The 16,718-nt window shown below is 38.8% G+C and overlaps 1 protein-coding gene across 1 annotated transcript in view; it reads right to left on the bottom strand.

The window, feature by feature from the left end:
* Window positions 1–16,718, bottom strand: part of NRG4 (neuregulin 4) — a 91,478-nt gene that overhangs the window by 13,034 nt on the left and 61,726 nt on the right. The window contains exon 4 of the mRNA XM_006866558.1: window positions 6,125–6,271. Coding sequence (XP_006866620.1) covers window positions 6,125–6,271 — 147 coding nt within the window. The remainder of the gene's footprint in view (window positions 1–6,124; window positions 6,272–16,718) is intronic.

Consider the following 16,718-nt stretch of genomic DNA (forward strand, 5'->3'; position numbering starts at 1 on the left):
AGACACGAAGTGACTGGCTTACAAACTTTCAAGAGGGAGCCTAGTTTCAGAGGGTATGGGGGAAGGCAGAATCTTCACTGAGTGGTTTCCAACCTGTCTGGATGGGGCTGGTGAAAGGAGGTGGGGATAAGACTCTTGTGCTTCAATAGTGAATACTTGCTATCAGGACTGATTGTGAGTGTTGCAAATGTAAAGGTAGACATTTTGTAACAAAAGGAGGAGAAATGGCTGATTTTGCAGTCCAGGAGCAGAGGACCCTGGGACCATCAAGGGAGAAGAGCGAGTGTGGAACCCTATTCAGAGAAGCAGCGGTGCCAGAGATGGAGGCAGAGACAATGACGTGGAGTGATGGAGCAGCTGGGGACTCTGGACTCTGGGAGGGAGAGGGTCTCTGTGTTGACGGCTATGGGGCAGGCTTGTAGGGTATACCCTTTGGTTGTTTGATGATGCATGCATGGAATTGTAAACATTGCAATGAAATGAAATAAGATAGGATGAACATAAAGCTAAGGTTCTCCCATGTAAAGTATCACATAATTCACAACAAAAATTTCAAAAAAAAAAAAAAAGCTTATTTATTCATTTTATTTCATAGGTTGATTTTGTATGTTCATTTTGAAACTGAACAACCTACCCTAATTAACTTTAATAATCTTTTTGTGCAAGCCTTTCAACTGTGTATATCATGACAAACTATGAATAATATTGTGAAGAATGGGTATTTCAGAACATTTAATTGTGCTTATGAGGAACCTGTACATAGACCAAAAGGCAGTTGTTAGAACAGAACAAGGAGATACTGAATGGTTTAAAATAGGAAAGGTTTGTGCCAAGGTTGTATACTTTTCATCATACTTATTCAATCTGTATGCTGAACAAACAATCCGAGAAGTTGGATTATAGGAAGACCATGACACAAGGATTGGAGGAAGACTCATTAACAACCTGCAGTATGCAGATGATACAACCTTGCTTGCTGAAAGTGAAGAGGACTTAAAATACATACTGAAGAAGATCAAAGACTATAGCCTTCAATATGGATTGCATTCAATGTAAAGAAAACAAAAATCCTTACCACTGGATCCATAAATACCATTCATGATTAATGTAAAAAAGAATGAAGTTGTCAAATACTTCATTTTGTTTGGATCCACAATCAACACTCATGGAAGCAACCGTCACGAAATCAAACAATGGAATGCATTAGGCAAATCTGCTATACAGGACTTCTTTAAAGTTTTCAAGAGCCTGACCCCAATCCATGGTATTTTCAACAACCTCATATGCATGTGCTCTACAGAAACCCTATACAGGGTCTCTATGGGTCAGAGCCGACTCTACAGATGGCACTTAACAACAACAACAACATATGCATGTGAAAGTTGGACAATGAATAAGAAAGACCAGAGAAGAACCAATACATTTGAATTGTGGTGTTGGAGAAGAATATTGCAACTATATTGGATTGCCAGAAGAACAAACAAATCTGTCTTGGAAGTAATGCAGCCAGAATGCTCCTTAGAAGCCAGGGTGGGGAGACTTTGTCTCATACTTCAGACACATTACCAAGTGGTACCAGCCCCTGGAGGACATCATGCTTGATAAATTGGAGGATCAGCAAAAAAGAGAAGACCCTCAATGAGACAGATAGACACAGTGGCAGCAGCAATGGGCTCAAACATTAACAATTGTGAGGATGGCAAAGAACAGGGCAGTGTTTCATTCTGTGGTGCATAGTTTCTATGAGTCGGATGAAGCCAACTTGATGGCACCTCATAACAACAATCTTTCTGTAGATTCTTTTGGATTTTCTAAACATATGTGATCATATAATTTATGAATAGTGATAGGTCAGAATCTTTGTGGCAATCCACCAGACACCCTTCTCTTGTTCCTGATATAAAAGTTCTGTAGATAGATACCCTTTTCTTTTTCCTAGATTTTAATAAGATTTTTCACTGAGAAAGTTGTAAGATTTCTCTTTAATCGGCTAATAAGATGAAATAATGTTGTTGTTGCTGTTAAGTGCCATTAAGTCATTTCTGATTCAACCCTGTGTCAGGCTTCCAAGATCGAAAATATTAGCTAATATTTAATGTCGCAGAAACTCTGCATTCCTGGAATATTTTCAAAATTGTTGTGATGTAATTTAAAAATTTTAATGTACTGCTAAGATTTGTTTTGCAAAATTTTAACCTGTAGCATACAGGTTAATGAACCAGATTTGCCCATAATTTTCTTTTTTCATATGCTTAAGTTTGATTAGCAAAGTGATACTTATCTAAAAAAGAAATTTATGAGTATTCTTTATTTTTCTATTTTCTGCCACAGTATGTGTTTTTACTTGTTTGTGATAGAATTACATGGCCTGAGATTTTCTTTTTAAGAAGATTTTAAACTATGGACTCAGTTGGTTTAATGGTTGTTGTTGTTGTTAGGTGCCATCGAGTCGGTACTGACTCATAGCAACCTTATGCACAGCAGAACCTGGGCTAACCTCACTATTGTTGTCATGCTTGAGTCCATCAATGCTGCTACCTGGTCAGTCCATCTTGTTGAGGGTCTTCCTCTTTTTCTCTGACCCTCCACCTTACCAAACATGATCTCCTTCTCCAGCAACTGGTCCCTCCTGACAATATGTCTGAAGTATGAGAGATGAAGTTTGGCCATCTTGGCCTCCAAGGAGCACTCTGGCTGCACTTTTCCAACACCGATCTATTGATTCTTTTGGCAGCCCATGGCACTTTCAATATTCTCCTCCAACACCATAATTCAAATGCATCAATTCTTCTACAGTCTTCCTTATTTACTGTCCAGCTTTCGCATGCGTATGAAAATACCATGGCTTGGGTCAGGTGCACCTTAGTCCTCAAGCTGACATCTTTGCTCAACACTTTAAAAAGGTCTTGTGCAGCAGATTTGCCTAATGCAATATGTCGTTTGAGTTCTTGACTGCTGCTTCCATGAGTGTTGATAGTTGATCCAAGAGAATGAAGTCCTTGACAACTTCAATCTTTTCTCTGTTGATAAGAACGTTGTTTATTGGTACAGTGGTGAGGAGTTTTGTTTTTTTTACATTGAGATGTAATCCATACCAAAGGCTGTGCTTTTTGATCTTCATCAGTAAATGTTTTAATTCCTCTTCACTTTCAGCAAGCAAGGTTGTATCATCTGCATATTGCAGGTTGTTAATGAGTTTTACTCCAATCCTGATGCCATGTTTTTCTTCATAGAACCCAGCTTGTCAGATTATTTGCTCAGCAAACAGGTTGAATAAGTATGGTGAAAGAATACAACCTTGTCACACACCTTTCTTAATTTTAAGTCATGCAGTGTTCCCATGTTCTGTTCGAACAACTGCCTCTTGGTCCAGGTACAGATTACTCATGAGCACTATTAAATGTTCTGGAATACTCATACTTTGCAATGTTGTCCATAGCTTGTCGTGATCCATACAATCAAAAGCGAAAAGTTACATTTTTTTAGGGATTTTTGCATTTTATTCAAGTTTTCAAATTACTGGCACAAAATTACAAGACACATTCTCTGATCTTTTTAATGTCTGTAGCACCTAAGTAGGAACACTCCTGACACAGTGATTACCTGCTCAGCTGTTAACCGAAAGGTCATCAGTTTGAACCTACCAGCAGCTTTTCGGAGAAAGCTGTGGCAGTCTGTTTAGAACACCAGCCTGGAAACCCTATGGAAGCACTTCTACACTGGCCTATGGGGTTGCTGTGAGCTGCAAATGACTTCATAACAATGGGTATGATTTAGCATCTGAGTCATGCACCCTTATTTCATTCCTCATAGTGTTCATACGTACCTTCTTGCTCTTCTTCTTGATAATGATTTTCAATTTTATTGCTCTTTTCAAAGAACCAAACTTAGGTTTTGTTACTCCTCTCTTAGACTAATTCCTGTTCTTTATTATTCACTCCTAGTTCCATGCATTCTTTTTCTAATTTACTAGGACAAATGCTTAACTTGCTTATCTTCCTGCTTTTCCAATAAAAACATTTAGGGCTACACAGTTCCCTCTGTGGCTTTAGCAGCAATTCACAAGGTTTGTTAGATAGCATTTTCATTACTGCTCATTATATTTTCTAATTTGCTTTTATTATATTTTCTAATATAGTTTTGGAGTCCTGGTATGGTGCTGTGGATTAAAGCACTGGACTGCAAAGTCATTTTGAACCACAAAGTGAGTGATTCAAGCTTACCAGCCACTGCTTGGAACCCTATACAGAGTCACTATGGGTCAGAACTGACTCAATGGCACTTAACAACAAAAACAGTTTCATTACATCTTCAATTCTGTATGAAATTCTTCCTTGATTCATGAATTACATAAAAATGTGTCTGAATTTCCAAATGTAAAGGCTATTTTCTAGTTAATTTTTTGTCACTTATTTTTCTAACTTATTAATTCTGGGGATAGAGAGTGTGTTTTACATGCAATATAATATCAGACCTCTGAAATGTGTTATAAATTGTTTTATTATCCAGTTCCAAAAAAGTTTCATAAATATTTTCATAAATAATTTTATTACCCAGTTCCAAAAAAGTTTCATAAATATTTTATGTTGTTGTTGTTGTTAAGTGCCATTGAGTCAGTTCCGGCCCACAGTGATCCTGTATAGGGTTTCCAAGGAGCAGCTGGTGAGCTTGAACTGCCAACCTTGCAGTTCAAACAGCTTTGCAGTCTGGCGCATTAACCCACAGCGCCACACCAGGACTCTAGAGCTGGAAAAAAATAGCTGTAACTGTTGGGTATACTGTGTTCTAGAATAAATCTAGTAGATCAACTTGCAAGTGGCTATCTAAGTCATGATCATTGGTGTCTATTTGCTTTGGAGCAACAGAGCAAGAAAGAGAGTCAGGGGTTGGAAGAGGATGTGGACTGTGGGGCTAATCGCCTCCATGAACAACTGCCTCCTTTGCCATGAGACCAAAAGAACTGGATGGCATCCAGCTTCCATTACTGAACATGTTGACCAGCGAGTCGTTATTAGAAGAATCCTGATCTAAAGGCGGATCATGAGTACAGAATTTCAAACTCTCATGGAATCCAACTTTCTGGACCCATGAAGGGTAGATGAACCCTGAAAACAGTTGCTCTGAAATAATCTTTAAACCTTAAACCAAAATTATCCTCTGAAGTTTTCTTAAAACCAAACAATACTTCAGCTTGACTAGTTAAAAAGAAAAAAAAAATCATCCTAGAGCATTCTGCTATTTCAGGAACTGTCAATGTGGAATGGAAGGAACAACAACACCTCAAAAGAGACGTCAGAAACCTTAGGGGACAGTGATCTGTGTTAGTGAGGGAGGCACAACCCAGACAAGGAGGGTGAGAATGGCTGTACACACCTTGGAGAATGTCATCAGTGTCATGGAAGTGTACCAACAGAAACTACTGAATTTGTGTATGTTCGGCAGTGTATCTTCTCAACAACAAAATAGAATTAAAACTCTATGAATTTAGGGAACATGCCTATCTGGTTAACTTTTGTTTTCTTTATGTTTATCACAGTGCCTGGCACATAATCCATTGCCACCAAATTGATTCCAACTCATAGTGCCTATAGGACACAGCAGAACTGCTCCATAGGGTTTCCAATACTATGTATCTTTACAGAAGCAGACAGCTTCATCTTTCTCCTACGAAGAGGCTGGTGGGTTTGAACTGATGATCTTGTGATTAGCAGCCACACGCTTAACCTACTGTACACCAGAGCTCTTAGAACTAAATAGAGCATTAAGTGTAGATATTAATAGCTTGTCTTAGACTTACATTTATAGCATTGCATAGTTGCTTCTTCTTGTTCACATTCAAAATTACTTTAAATAGACTTAGCCCAGATAGTTAGGTGTTTTAGCATAATTACTGTAGGAAATGTGGTTACACCTCAGTGGTTTGGAGAAGTCGGGTTATATAATAATGACAGTAACAAAGAACAAATAATTACTTATTAATTTAATAATAACTCAATTAGAGAGGTAACTAAGTGGAATGTACTATATAAACCAATATCTAGAGCTAAAGGGTACAGTAGTTATTGTGAAATAACTTTTATGCATTACTTTCTTCTTCCCAAAGGCATGTTTCGAGTTTGGTTACCTGCAGAGGAAGTAGAAGGCGCCAAGGATCAGTACTCCAAGGATCGCCAATGCCACGAATGCTGCAAACAGGTCACTTTTCGTTTGGATGCTGGTGCTTGGGAGAAAAACCTCTTCACAACGAGCTCCTGTGTAATTTTCAATGCATCTATAGAATAGAATTTAAGGTAAAGGAATTACATTCTCTGTCCCATTAGCTAATATGGAAAACAAAAGGTTTCTAGATGACATAAGGAAAAGCAGAGCAATTTTTCAGAGTGGGAACCAAGAATAGACATGCTTTCCTAGACTGCTTTCCAATAACAATAAAAACAAATACAGTTACACTAAACTGAACTTTGTTTCTGCAGTCTAGTCTTGACTATCTTCCTTTTCTGGTTTTCCAGTTACTTAGAAAGCCCCAGGGAATTTCTAGATTATTTCATTTTATTTTCTAGATTTTCAGTGTTGCAATTCTAATTCATCTGAAATTTATTTAGTACAGATATGGTTCATTTTTCTCAAAATTCTAACTGGTTATTCCAACTGTTTTTATTAAACAATAATCATACCCTTTCCCATTGTTTTAACAGTGCCTCCTTTAACATATGTTAAATTTGTATATGTAACGTTTCTTCCTGTTCTTCAATAATCTATACGTCTTATGTATGACTTCTACCACTCTGCTTCAATGACAATGAAACACTGTTGCTTTATTGATTTCTAAATCTTGTAGCTCTACTCTGTACTTTATTGTTTTCCTTCTTTACTTTTTTTTGTGTGTGTGTGTCCTCGTTTGTAAATCAAATATTTCTAAATAAATTACTTTTAATTCTTTAGAATCTGTAAAGCACACATGGAATGTTCTCTAAAGAAGACCATGTTCTAGATAGTTGGAATCAACTCGACGGCACTTAACAACAACAGCCCTTCAGGATTCCTTTTGTTCCTAATTTTCAACGAACATTCTAAGAAATATGATTTCAGTCCCTTGAGGTTGCCAAAACCAACGTTTTGATGTGGTGTCAATCCAAGAATGAAGAATTCTTTGCACAAAGGGTTAGAAAGATGGAAATATCCCCTTGAGTATATAGATCTAGATGAAGGGTAAGTTGAGAAACAACAGCTTCACAGTTTGGTATTTCTCTTTAATAAAGGTTTCTATGATTTTATAGCAATACTTTTTGACTTGGCAGTGGTAGTTATATGCCATGGAGTTAGTTTCAACTCATAGTGACCCTGTATAGGTTTTCTGAGGCTGTAAATCTTTTTGGAAGCCGAAATCTTCATCTTTCTCCTGCAGAGAGACTAGTAGATTCAAACTGCTGACCTTGAGGTTAGCAGCTCTGCTCATAATCCACTACGCTTTTCACTTACTCTTATATAATAAAGTACATATAGGCAAGTTATGGATGCTTTCTAGATATAACCAAACACCACCTCATGAGATTAGTTTATTGGGTTTCATGGATTAGGACCATAGTTTTGTGGGACAACTGAGTCAGTTAGTATAACAAAGTTCATAACGTTTATGTTCTACATCCTAGTTGGTGAGTAGCATCTTTGGTCTTAAAAGCTTATGAGTAGTCATCTAAGATGTAACTATTAGTTTTAACTTGTTTGGAACAAAAGAAAAAGGAGGAAACCAAAGACTCAAGAAAGAAGGAAAAGATCAAAATGGATGTCAGAGAAGATTCTGAAACTTGCTCTCCAGCATAAAGATGCTAAAGCAAATGGAAGAAGTGAGGAGGTACAAGAGCTGACCAGAAAATTTCAAAGGAAAGCCTGAGAAGACAAAATCAAATATAATGAAATGAGCAAAGACGTGGCGTTAGAAAACCAAAAGGGAAGAACATGCTCAGCATTTCTCAAGATGAGGGAACCAAAGAAAAACTTCAAAGCTCAGCTTTGGTATTGAAAGATTCTATGGACAAATTACTGAATGAAACAGAAGCACTAAAAGAAGATAGAAGGAATACATAGAGTCACTGTACAAAAAAGAAATAGCCAATTTTTAACCATTTCAAGAGGTAGTATATGACCAAGAACCAATGGTTCTGAAGGAAGAAGTCCAAGGCTCACTGAAGGCACTGGCAAAGAACAAGGCACCAGGAATTGATAGACTACAAACTGAAATATTTCAACAAACTGATGCAGCACTGGAGGCACTCACTCATCTCTGCCAAGAGATTTGAAAGACAACTACCTGGCCAACTGACTGGAAGAAATCCATTTTTGTACCCATTCCAAAGAGAGGTGACCCAATGGAATGCGGAAATCATCCAACAATATCATTGATACCTCATGCAAGTAAAGTTTTACTAAAGGTAATCCAAAAATGGCTGCAACCATACATTGACTGAGAAATTCCAAAGGTTCAAGTCAAATTCAAACGAGGACATAGAATGATGAATCTTATTACTGATATCAGATCTTGGCTGAAAGGAGACAATACCAGAAAGATGTTTATCTGTGCTTTATTGACTATGCAGAGGCTTTTAATTGTGTGGATCTTAACAAACTATGGACAGCATTGCAGAGAATGAGTATTATGGAACACTTGAATGTGCTCATGAGAAATCTATACATAGACAAAGAGGCAGTTGTTTGAACAGAACAAGAGAACACTGAATGGTTTGAAATTAGGAAAGGTGTGCACCAGGGCTGGATTCTTTCATCATACTTTTTCAATCTGTATGCTGAGCAAATAATCTGAGAAATTTGATTATATTAAGAAAAATGTGGCATCAGGATTCAAGAAAGACTAATTGAAACCTGCGATATGCAGATGATACAACTTTACTTGCTGAAAGTGAAGAGCATTTAAAATACTTACTTATGAAGATCAAAGAGCACAGCCTTCAGTATGGGTTGCATCTCAATGTAAAGAAAACAAAAATCCTCACCACTGGACCAATAAACAACATCCATATCAATGGAGAAAAGATTGAAATTGTCACAGACTTCATATTGCTCAGATCAACGATCAACACTCATGGAAGCAGCAGTCAAGAAATCAAATAACGCATTGCATTAGGCAAATCTGCTGCACAAGACCTCTTTAAAGTGTTTGAGAGCAAAGATGTCAGTTTGAGGACTAAGGTGTGCCTGACCCAAGCACATGGTATTTTCAACAATCTCATACGCATGTGAAAGTTGGACAGTGAATAAGGAAGATTGTAGAAGAATTGATGCATTTGAATAATGGTGTTGGAGGAGAATATTAAGAGCACCATGGGCTGCCAAAAGAACAAACAGATCTGTGTTGGAAGAAGTATAGCTAGAGTGTTCCTTGGAAGCAAGGATTGACAAACTTCATCTCGTATACTTCTGACATATTGTTAGGAGGGACCAGTCACTGGACAAAAGTATCATGTTTGGTAAAGTAGAGGGTCAGAGAAAAAGAGGAAGACCCCCAACGAGATGGATTGGCGCAGTGGTAGCAGCGATGGGCTCAGGTGTAGCAATGACTGAGGTTGGCCCAGGACTGGCCAGTGTTTTATTCTATTGTGTATTTGGTACCAACTCAAAGGCAGCTAGCAACAACAACGACAGTCTACTTGAACCACGACCTGATCTATCCTGAGCCAGAGAGCTAGATGGTGCCTGGCCACCAGTACCAACCATTCTGAACAGACATAATAGATGGTCCCGAAATAATGGAAGAAAAATGTAGACAAACCCCACAATTATTATTTTTAATGAACATGTGTAAAGGACTGTAACTCCCTAATTAGTGAGAAGACCATACATGTGAAAACCGGTTCATACACTCTTTGAAGAGAATTCTGCATGCGTGTTGTCGTGTGCCATCATCAGTTCCAACTCATAGCAGCAACCTTGTGTAAGGTTTCTAAGAGCAGCTGGTGAGTTTAAACTGCTGATCTTGCAGTTACTGATTCATTGTTTACTCTAAAGAGCCAGACCAGAGGCCTCAATAGGCAGCTTCTTTCTTTCCTTTCCTTTTTTGTTTTTTAACTTTTCATTGTGATTTGCAAGAAAGTTTACAGAGCAAGTTGATTTTCCATTCAACAATTCATAGACATTTTGTCTCATGACACTGATTACAATCCCCACAGTGTAACAGCACTCTTCCTACTTCCTTCTGCTTACCATGTCCACTTGGCCTTCTTTTCTATCTCTTTCTACTTCCTCCCTGCTTACCATTTCCACTCGGCCTTCATTTCTATCTCTTCCTACTTCCTCCCTGCTTACCATTTCCACTCGGCCTTCTTTTCTATCTCTTCCCACTTTCTGAGCTTTATCCCTGGGCAAATGCTATCCTTGTGGTCTTGTGTGGTTGGTAGTTCTAAGGCCTGTGCACCTCCCTGATGCAGAGCCACAGTTCAGGTCCAGGTTTGAAGGGTGAGGAAGGGCCATAGTCTCAGGGGTTCCACCGATCTCTATGAGATCAGAAAACAAATCTGAGAAAACTCAATTGTTCTAAAAAAGGCCAGATGTAATGGACCTGTAGAAACTAGAGGAACCTGGAGATTGTTGCCCCAAGATACTCTTTAAATGTGGAACTGAAACCACTTGAGGAGGTAGGTCACCTTTTGGCTAAATAATATCACCAGTGAGTACTGAATTCTTAAAAAGTCATCTATATAAGACTGAATGATCAACATTTACCATAAAGTAGTGATAAACAACTAAAGTCAGAGGGGGAAAGAGAAGCTAGATGAACAGAAACAGAACAAACAGAATGGAAATCATGAGAATATTGATACACTGGAAAACACAACCCATGTCACTGAACAATATGTATATTGTTGCTGTTTAGTTAGTGCTGTATAGGGTTTCTGAGGAGAGGCTGGTGGGTTTGTACCACCAACCTTGCAGTTAGCAGTCCAGTGCTTACCCTATAGCACCAAACCAGGACCCCAAGACGTATGCTATAGTTGTTAAGTGCTTAGAGTCGGTTCCAACTCATAGCAACCCTGTGTAGAGTTTCCAGTGAGTGGGTAGTGAGTTTAAACTGCCGACCTTCAGGTTCAAACTGACCTTATGGTTTATTGCTTATTCTACAGTGCCACCCCAGGACTCCTTCCAGTACGTGTTGAAATTGCTAAATGGGAATCTAATTTGTTGTGTTAACATCCTCTTTCAAACATACCAATATTCATGGCAGCATTATTTACAATATAGCACTGGATTGAGACATAGGCTGAATGGGTATTTGAGTTGGGTATGTGAGTTAGAATGATAGATAGATAGATAGATAGATAGATAGATAGATATAGATATAGTTGTTATGTGCAGTCGAGTTGGTTCTGAGCCATAGTGACCCTGTATAGGGTTTCTGAGTAGCAGCTGCTGAACTTGAACCACCCCAACCTTGCAGTTCAAATGGCTTTGCAGTCTGGCTCATTATCCCACAGCGCCACACAGGGATACACACTCTCTCTCTGTATGTGTATATATATATAAAACAACAACAATCCCACAAATATAAGAGTTTGAAAGTGTTGTGATGGCTTCCTACAAACAATTATGATTGTGGTGGCACATACAGTGGGCAAAATGATGAAAAATGCCTAGATATTAACAAATATATTAAGGCAATGAGGTTGTGGACCTGGGGCCTCAGGACCATAGTCTCAGGGGACACCATGGTCAACTGGCATATCAAAGTCCACAAAGACAATGTTCTACATTCTACTTTGGTGAGTAGCATATGGGCTCTTAAAAGCTCATGAGCGACCATCTGAGGAGCAGCTATTGGTCTCTCCTTGTGCAGAATAAAGAAGAGTGATAAGAATTGGAATCAATTAGTCCATTGGACTAATGGAACATGTGAACATCAGTCTTCAAGACTCTGAAACCAGAAGACTAGACGGTACCTGGGTTACCACTAACAATTACTCTGATAGGGATCACATTAGAAGGTCCTGGATAGAGAGGGAGTAAATGCAGAACAAAACTCAAAATTAATTAAAAACAAAACAAAAATGGGTTTGTTGGTCAGAAAGAGCCTGGCAGAACCTGAGACTTTAGCCCTCAACCACCCTTCGGGTCTGGAAAAGAACTTACCTTGTGGCCCAATTTTCAGCCAAGCAGTAGATAGGTATATTGTGTGTGTGTGTGTTGGGGGGTGGGGGGGGAGTGGGGGCGCAACAACACTAGTAAGGTATGCTCAGCACAGAATGGCCAATCATTTAAAATCAAATGGCAACATTTCCAAAGGACAAAGTTGAGAGGGGATGGGAAGGTGCAATTCAAATACGAACCAAAGGAAGGAAGTGGGATAATGTAAATCTGGTGGTCCTATCTGTAAACCTTCACTCAATTCATAATAAACATTTTTTGAAAAGGTCAATCCATGTGCCATCACAAAATAAACAAAGAATGGGCATTCCACACAGTAAAAAAGCAGGCATTCGATTTAGTTTGCAGAAATAACTCTCAAATACCAAAAAAGAAAATCTTCTCTAATTTCCCCAATTGTATTTATCTTGTTGAAGAATTCCATAAGTGACAGTTATTTGTGATTTCGATAGGTTTTTAGAGAGAAGTTTTAGTCACTGAAAGAAATTCCTATTAGAGTTTTAAAAGAACTCAATTTGAGGCCATACTAAAATGGGGTTCAGTGACATTTGTGAAAAATTTAACCCATGTCACTGAACAACACCCTAGGAAACACCCCGAAGAGAGTAATTCTTAAAAGAGATAGGGTAATTCTTTTTGATAAGGAAGATTTGCTTTTTAAAAATGATATAAACTGCCCCCCCACTCACCCCCCAAAAAACCCAGAGAGACTAGAAGCAAATACTATTGAATGATGTTGCATGGAGAGGGCTATAGTTATTGCAATGAAACAGTGTAAAACTGATGTTCTCCCATGCAAACTGTCACTTAATTCACAATAAAACTTATTACTCTGCTCAAGCATAGGTGAGCTTGAACTTCACTTATGAAAAGAAAAACTAGGTACAGTATCTGATGTAACTAACTAGAAATGTTTTATCTTCATGATAAATACTTTTGAGTTGGAAGGCATCAAGCTCAGTTCTCAGATCACCAATTAAGCAAACAGCAAATGCCAGATAAAGAGAACCAATCAACACTAGGGTGTTCTATTGTCTTTCTGCTGGGGCAAAGCAAACACTGTTTTGAGTGCTCTGATTGGAAAGTAAAAAAAAAAATCCAATGATATTTTCCACCCAAAGCAAAAAATTCTATATATTGTGCTACTTTTTTTTTTTTTTAAGCTAGTTCAACAGAATTTAAAGAAAGACAAGAAAAATGTAAATATTAGAGATTGGCTAATTCCGCAAAAGGAATTGCAAATTTTCAGATAAATTATCATACAAAAAAAGTAAACCATTGAGTGTGTGTGCAAAAACTCCACTTTGAAAGCTCCGATTCATTTATGAAAATGCTATGACCTCAGTTATGACACAAATAGTCGATTTCTGGCAAACAGAGTTGACCACCTACTTTAGAGGTAAATACCAGTTAATTAAGTAGCTGCAGACAGACAATTGGTAGTAATAGTTGAAGCAAAACACAGAAAGGTCAGGTGTTGCACCAGCATTTTACGCAGAACTCTGTAGTTTTTAGTCTTTATGTAACTCTCTTGCTACATCATTTCTGGCCCTCGCTTGTATAAAAACTGCCAAGTAGCAAACAGTTGTGTCATCCAATGAGGTAAATACTAAGGGGTCATGCACATTTTCCTGAATTTGAAAGTTGAATGCTGGAAAAGATACAAATGCTCAACTAAGTGAGGAATTGTAAAACTGAGACTCCAAATTCTGCGTGGTTAGTTTTGTGGCTGAATACCACCAACAGTCTATCCCTAAACACAGAAACTATGTGTAATACAATTGACACAAAATAAATTAATTTGAGTCTACAACATTCAAGGTGGTGGTGGTAGTAAGTTCCAATTCATAGTGACCCTGTATAGGGTTAGAAGTTATAATGTTACAGACCTTTAGCACAGATTAAAGAACCAAATTTTTAATGATGTAAACACAGTACCATTTAACTTCATGAAAGAACACTGAACTGGGATCCAGAAAAATCTGGTTTCTTAGTTTTTTGTCTTGCCTTCTGTGTGATCTTGAGAAAGTCATTTATGTGCTCTAAAATAAAAAAAACAAACCATCTGTCATCAATTCAATTCTGGCTCATGGTGACTCTGTAAACTGCAAAGTAGAACTCTACTCAGAAGGGTTTTCAAGGCTGTGCCCTTTCAGAAGCAGACTGCCAGGCCTTTCTTTGGAGGGTCCTCTAAGTGGGTTTGAATTAACAGCTACCAACTTTTTCAGTTAGGAGTCTAGAGCTTAACTGTTTCTCACACCCAGGGACACACAGGCCCTTCTAAACTAAGACTTTCTAAAATCAAAATAACACTTGTTTTCTAATGGTACCCAGCTATCATTATTGAACATTTTGATCTAAGAGTCTATAGAAGACTCCTGGACAAAAAATGAGGGGCAAGGGGTGGGTGGGAGAGCTGGATGATGTAAAACAGAATTTCATATTCTCATGGAATCCAGAATTCCCGGAGCAAATGAGGCTGGATGAATACCCAAAACTAGTGCCCTGAGATAATTTTAAACCTTAGTCCTTAAACCAAAAATGCCCCCGAAGTTTTCTTAAAACCCAACCATCATTTAGCTTAATTAGTTAACATCTGCCTTGAGCACTGGGCTCTTTTAAAGTACTGTCTGTTGTTCTTAAGTGCCATCAAATCGGTACTGAACCATATCGACATAGCGTTTCCAAGGAGTGGCTGGTGAGTTTGAACCACTGACCTTGTGGTTCAAATCAACCTTGCAGCTGAGTGTTGATCCTACAGCATCATACCAGGGCTCCAAAGAACTGTCTATGTGTCTATGTGGGATTCAATAAACAACAATACTTAGAAGGCTGAGATAGTACGTTTAGGGGCATCAGGAGGTAATATGGCAGAAACATCTCTGAAAACGCAAGTGAGAATGGCTGTACACCTTGAAGAATGGAATCACTAACACTGAACTGTGCAGGTAGAACTTGTTGAATTGGTGTGTGTTCTGTGCATATTTTCAACAACAAAAATCATATGTAACAAGAACGGGTAAACAATAACATCTGTTTTAACTATCTCACAGGGTTACTGTCAGAACTGGATTAAGACGAAGCATATGTTGTTGTTTTAAATACTGAAATATGAAAGTAAATCAAAAAGCACTGTGATAAAATCATAGAAACCTTTATTATGCAAAAGTATCAAGATGTGAAGCTATGGTTTCTTTACATGCCTCCCATCTAGATGAACACATTTCTGAAGGCTGTGTTTTCATCTCTCTAACCCTTCGCCAAAGAATTCTGTGATCTTCAATTTACACCAAGATTTATACAGTTGTGGGCATCTTAGAGGGACTCAAATCATGTTACTTTTTTTTTTTTTTAATGTTTTATTGTGAATTATATGATAGTTTACATGAGAGAACTTTAGTTTTACATTCATTCCATCGTATATCATCTCATTGCCATGGTTCCAATCCCCTCCATGCATCATCAACCAGCCAAAGGGTATATCCTAGAACCCTTCCCCCTCCTCCCCCTCCCCCCAGTTTTCAGTCCACAGCCCCTTTCCCTCTCTGGATCCAAAGTCCCCAGCCGCTTCATTGCTCCACGTCATCGTCTCTGTCTCCATCTCAGGCACCTCTGTTTCTCTGGGTAGGGTCCCACTCTCGGCTCTTCTCCGTTGAAGGTCCCAGATAGCTCTACTCCTAGCCTGTAGAATTAATCACTCCCTTCCTTGTTCCAAATCGCCTGCCTTTGCATTTCCAACCCTCATAATCCGTCCTGATAAGCATTATTCACTACAGTATCACGAGTTACCCATCTGTATTTCCTTTCATCCGCTCTGCCCAGACAGATTGAATAGTACCCACTGGAGATTCTGCCTTCCTCCATGCTCCCTAGCACTAGGTTCCCCCTTGAAGGCTTGTAAGCCAGTCACTTCTTGCCTTTGTAGTTCCCCCCTCCCCATTTGAGTATCCAATGTCCAAGTTGCCCATCTCCGTCCACTCTGTGTGTGGAGGGGGTGGGAATGATTCTTGCTGTAAGGATTTGTTCCTTCTTTTGAGTTGCTGCTCCATAGGTATAGGTCAAGTTCATCCAGTCATCCGGTCCAGGTCACGTGGGTTTCATCTGCAAGTGTGGGCGCTCCTGTGCACATGCCCTCTCTTCTCCTCAGCCAGTAGCTTCACTCTCCTCTTGAGTCCTCCGTGGCCACGCCACTGACTCTGGGCCCAAGAGTCCCCAGGTCGCCTCACACTGCATGCCCTCCAGGTCCTCAGCTGGGTCCACAGAAGTTCACTGAACATTGTAGGGTTTAGCTTGCCGAAATCACGTTACTTTAAAGAATTCTTTGACTTTGAGGAACAAAGAGAAGTCTGAAGGGGTAAGATCAGGACTGTAGGGTGGATGGGGTAAGGTTTCTCAATGAAATTCTGGAAGGGTAGCCCCTTACTACCTTTGAACAAGCAGATGGGAAAAAAAACTTTCTTAGAGCAAATTTTCTGGCCTGTTCTTCACCAATGCAGCTTTCTATTTTCTTAAAACGTCATCATAATAAGCCTCCATGAGAGTACTGCATCCTTTGAAAAATCTATCAA

Source organism: Chrysochloris asiatica, unplaced genomic scaffold (genome assembly GCF_000296735.1).
Source record: "Chrysochloris asiatica unplaced genomic scaffold, ChrAsi1.0 scaffold00092, whole genome shotgun sequence".
Taxonomy (NCBI): domain Eukaryota; kingdom Metazoa; phylum Chordata; class Mammalia; order Afrosoricida; family Chrysochloridae; genus Chrysochloris; species Chrysochloris asiatica.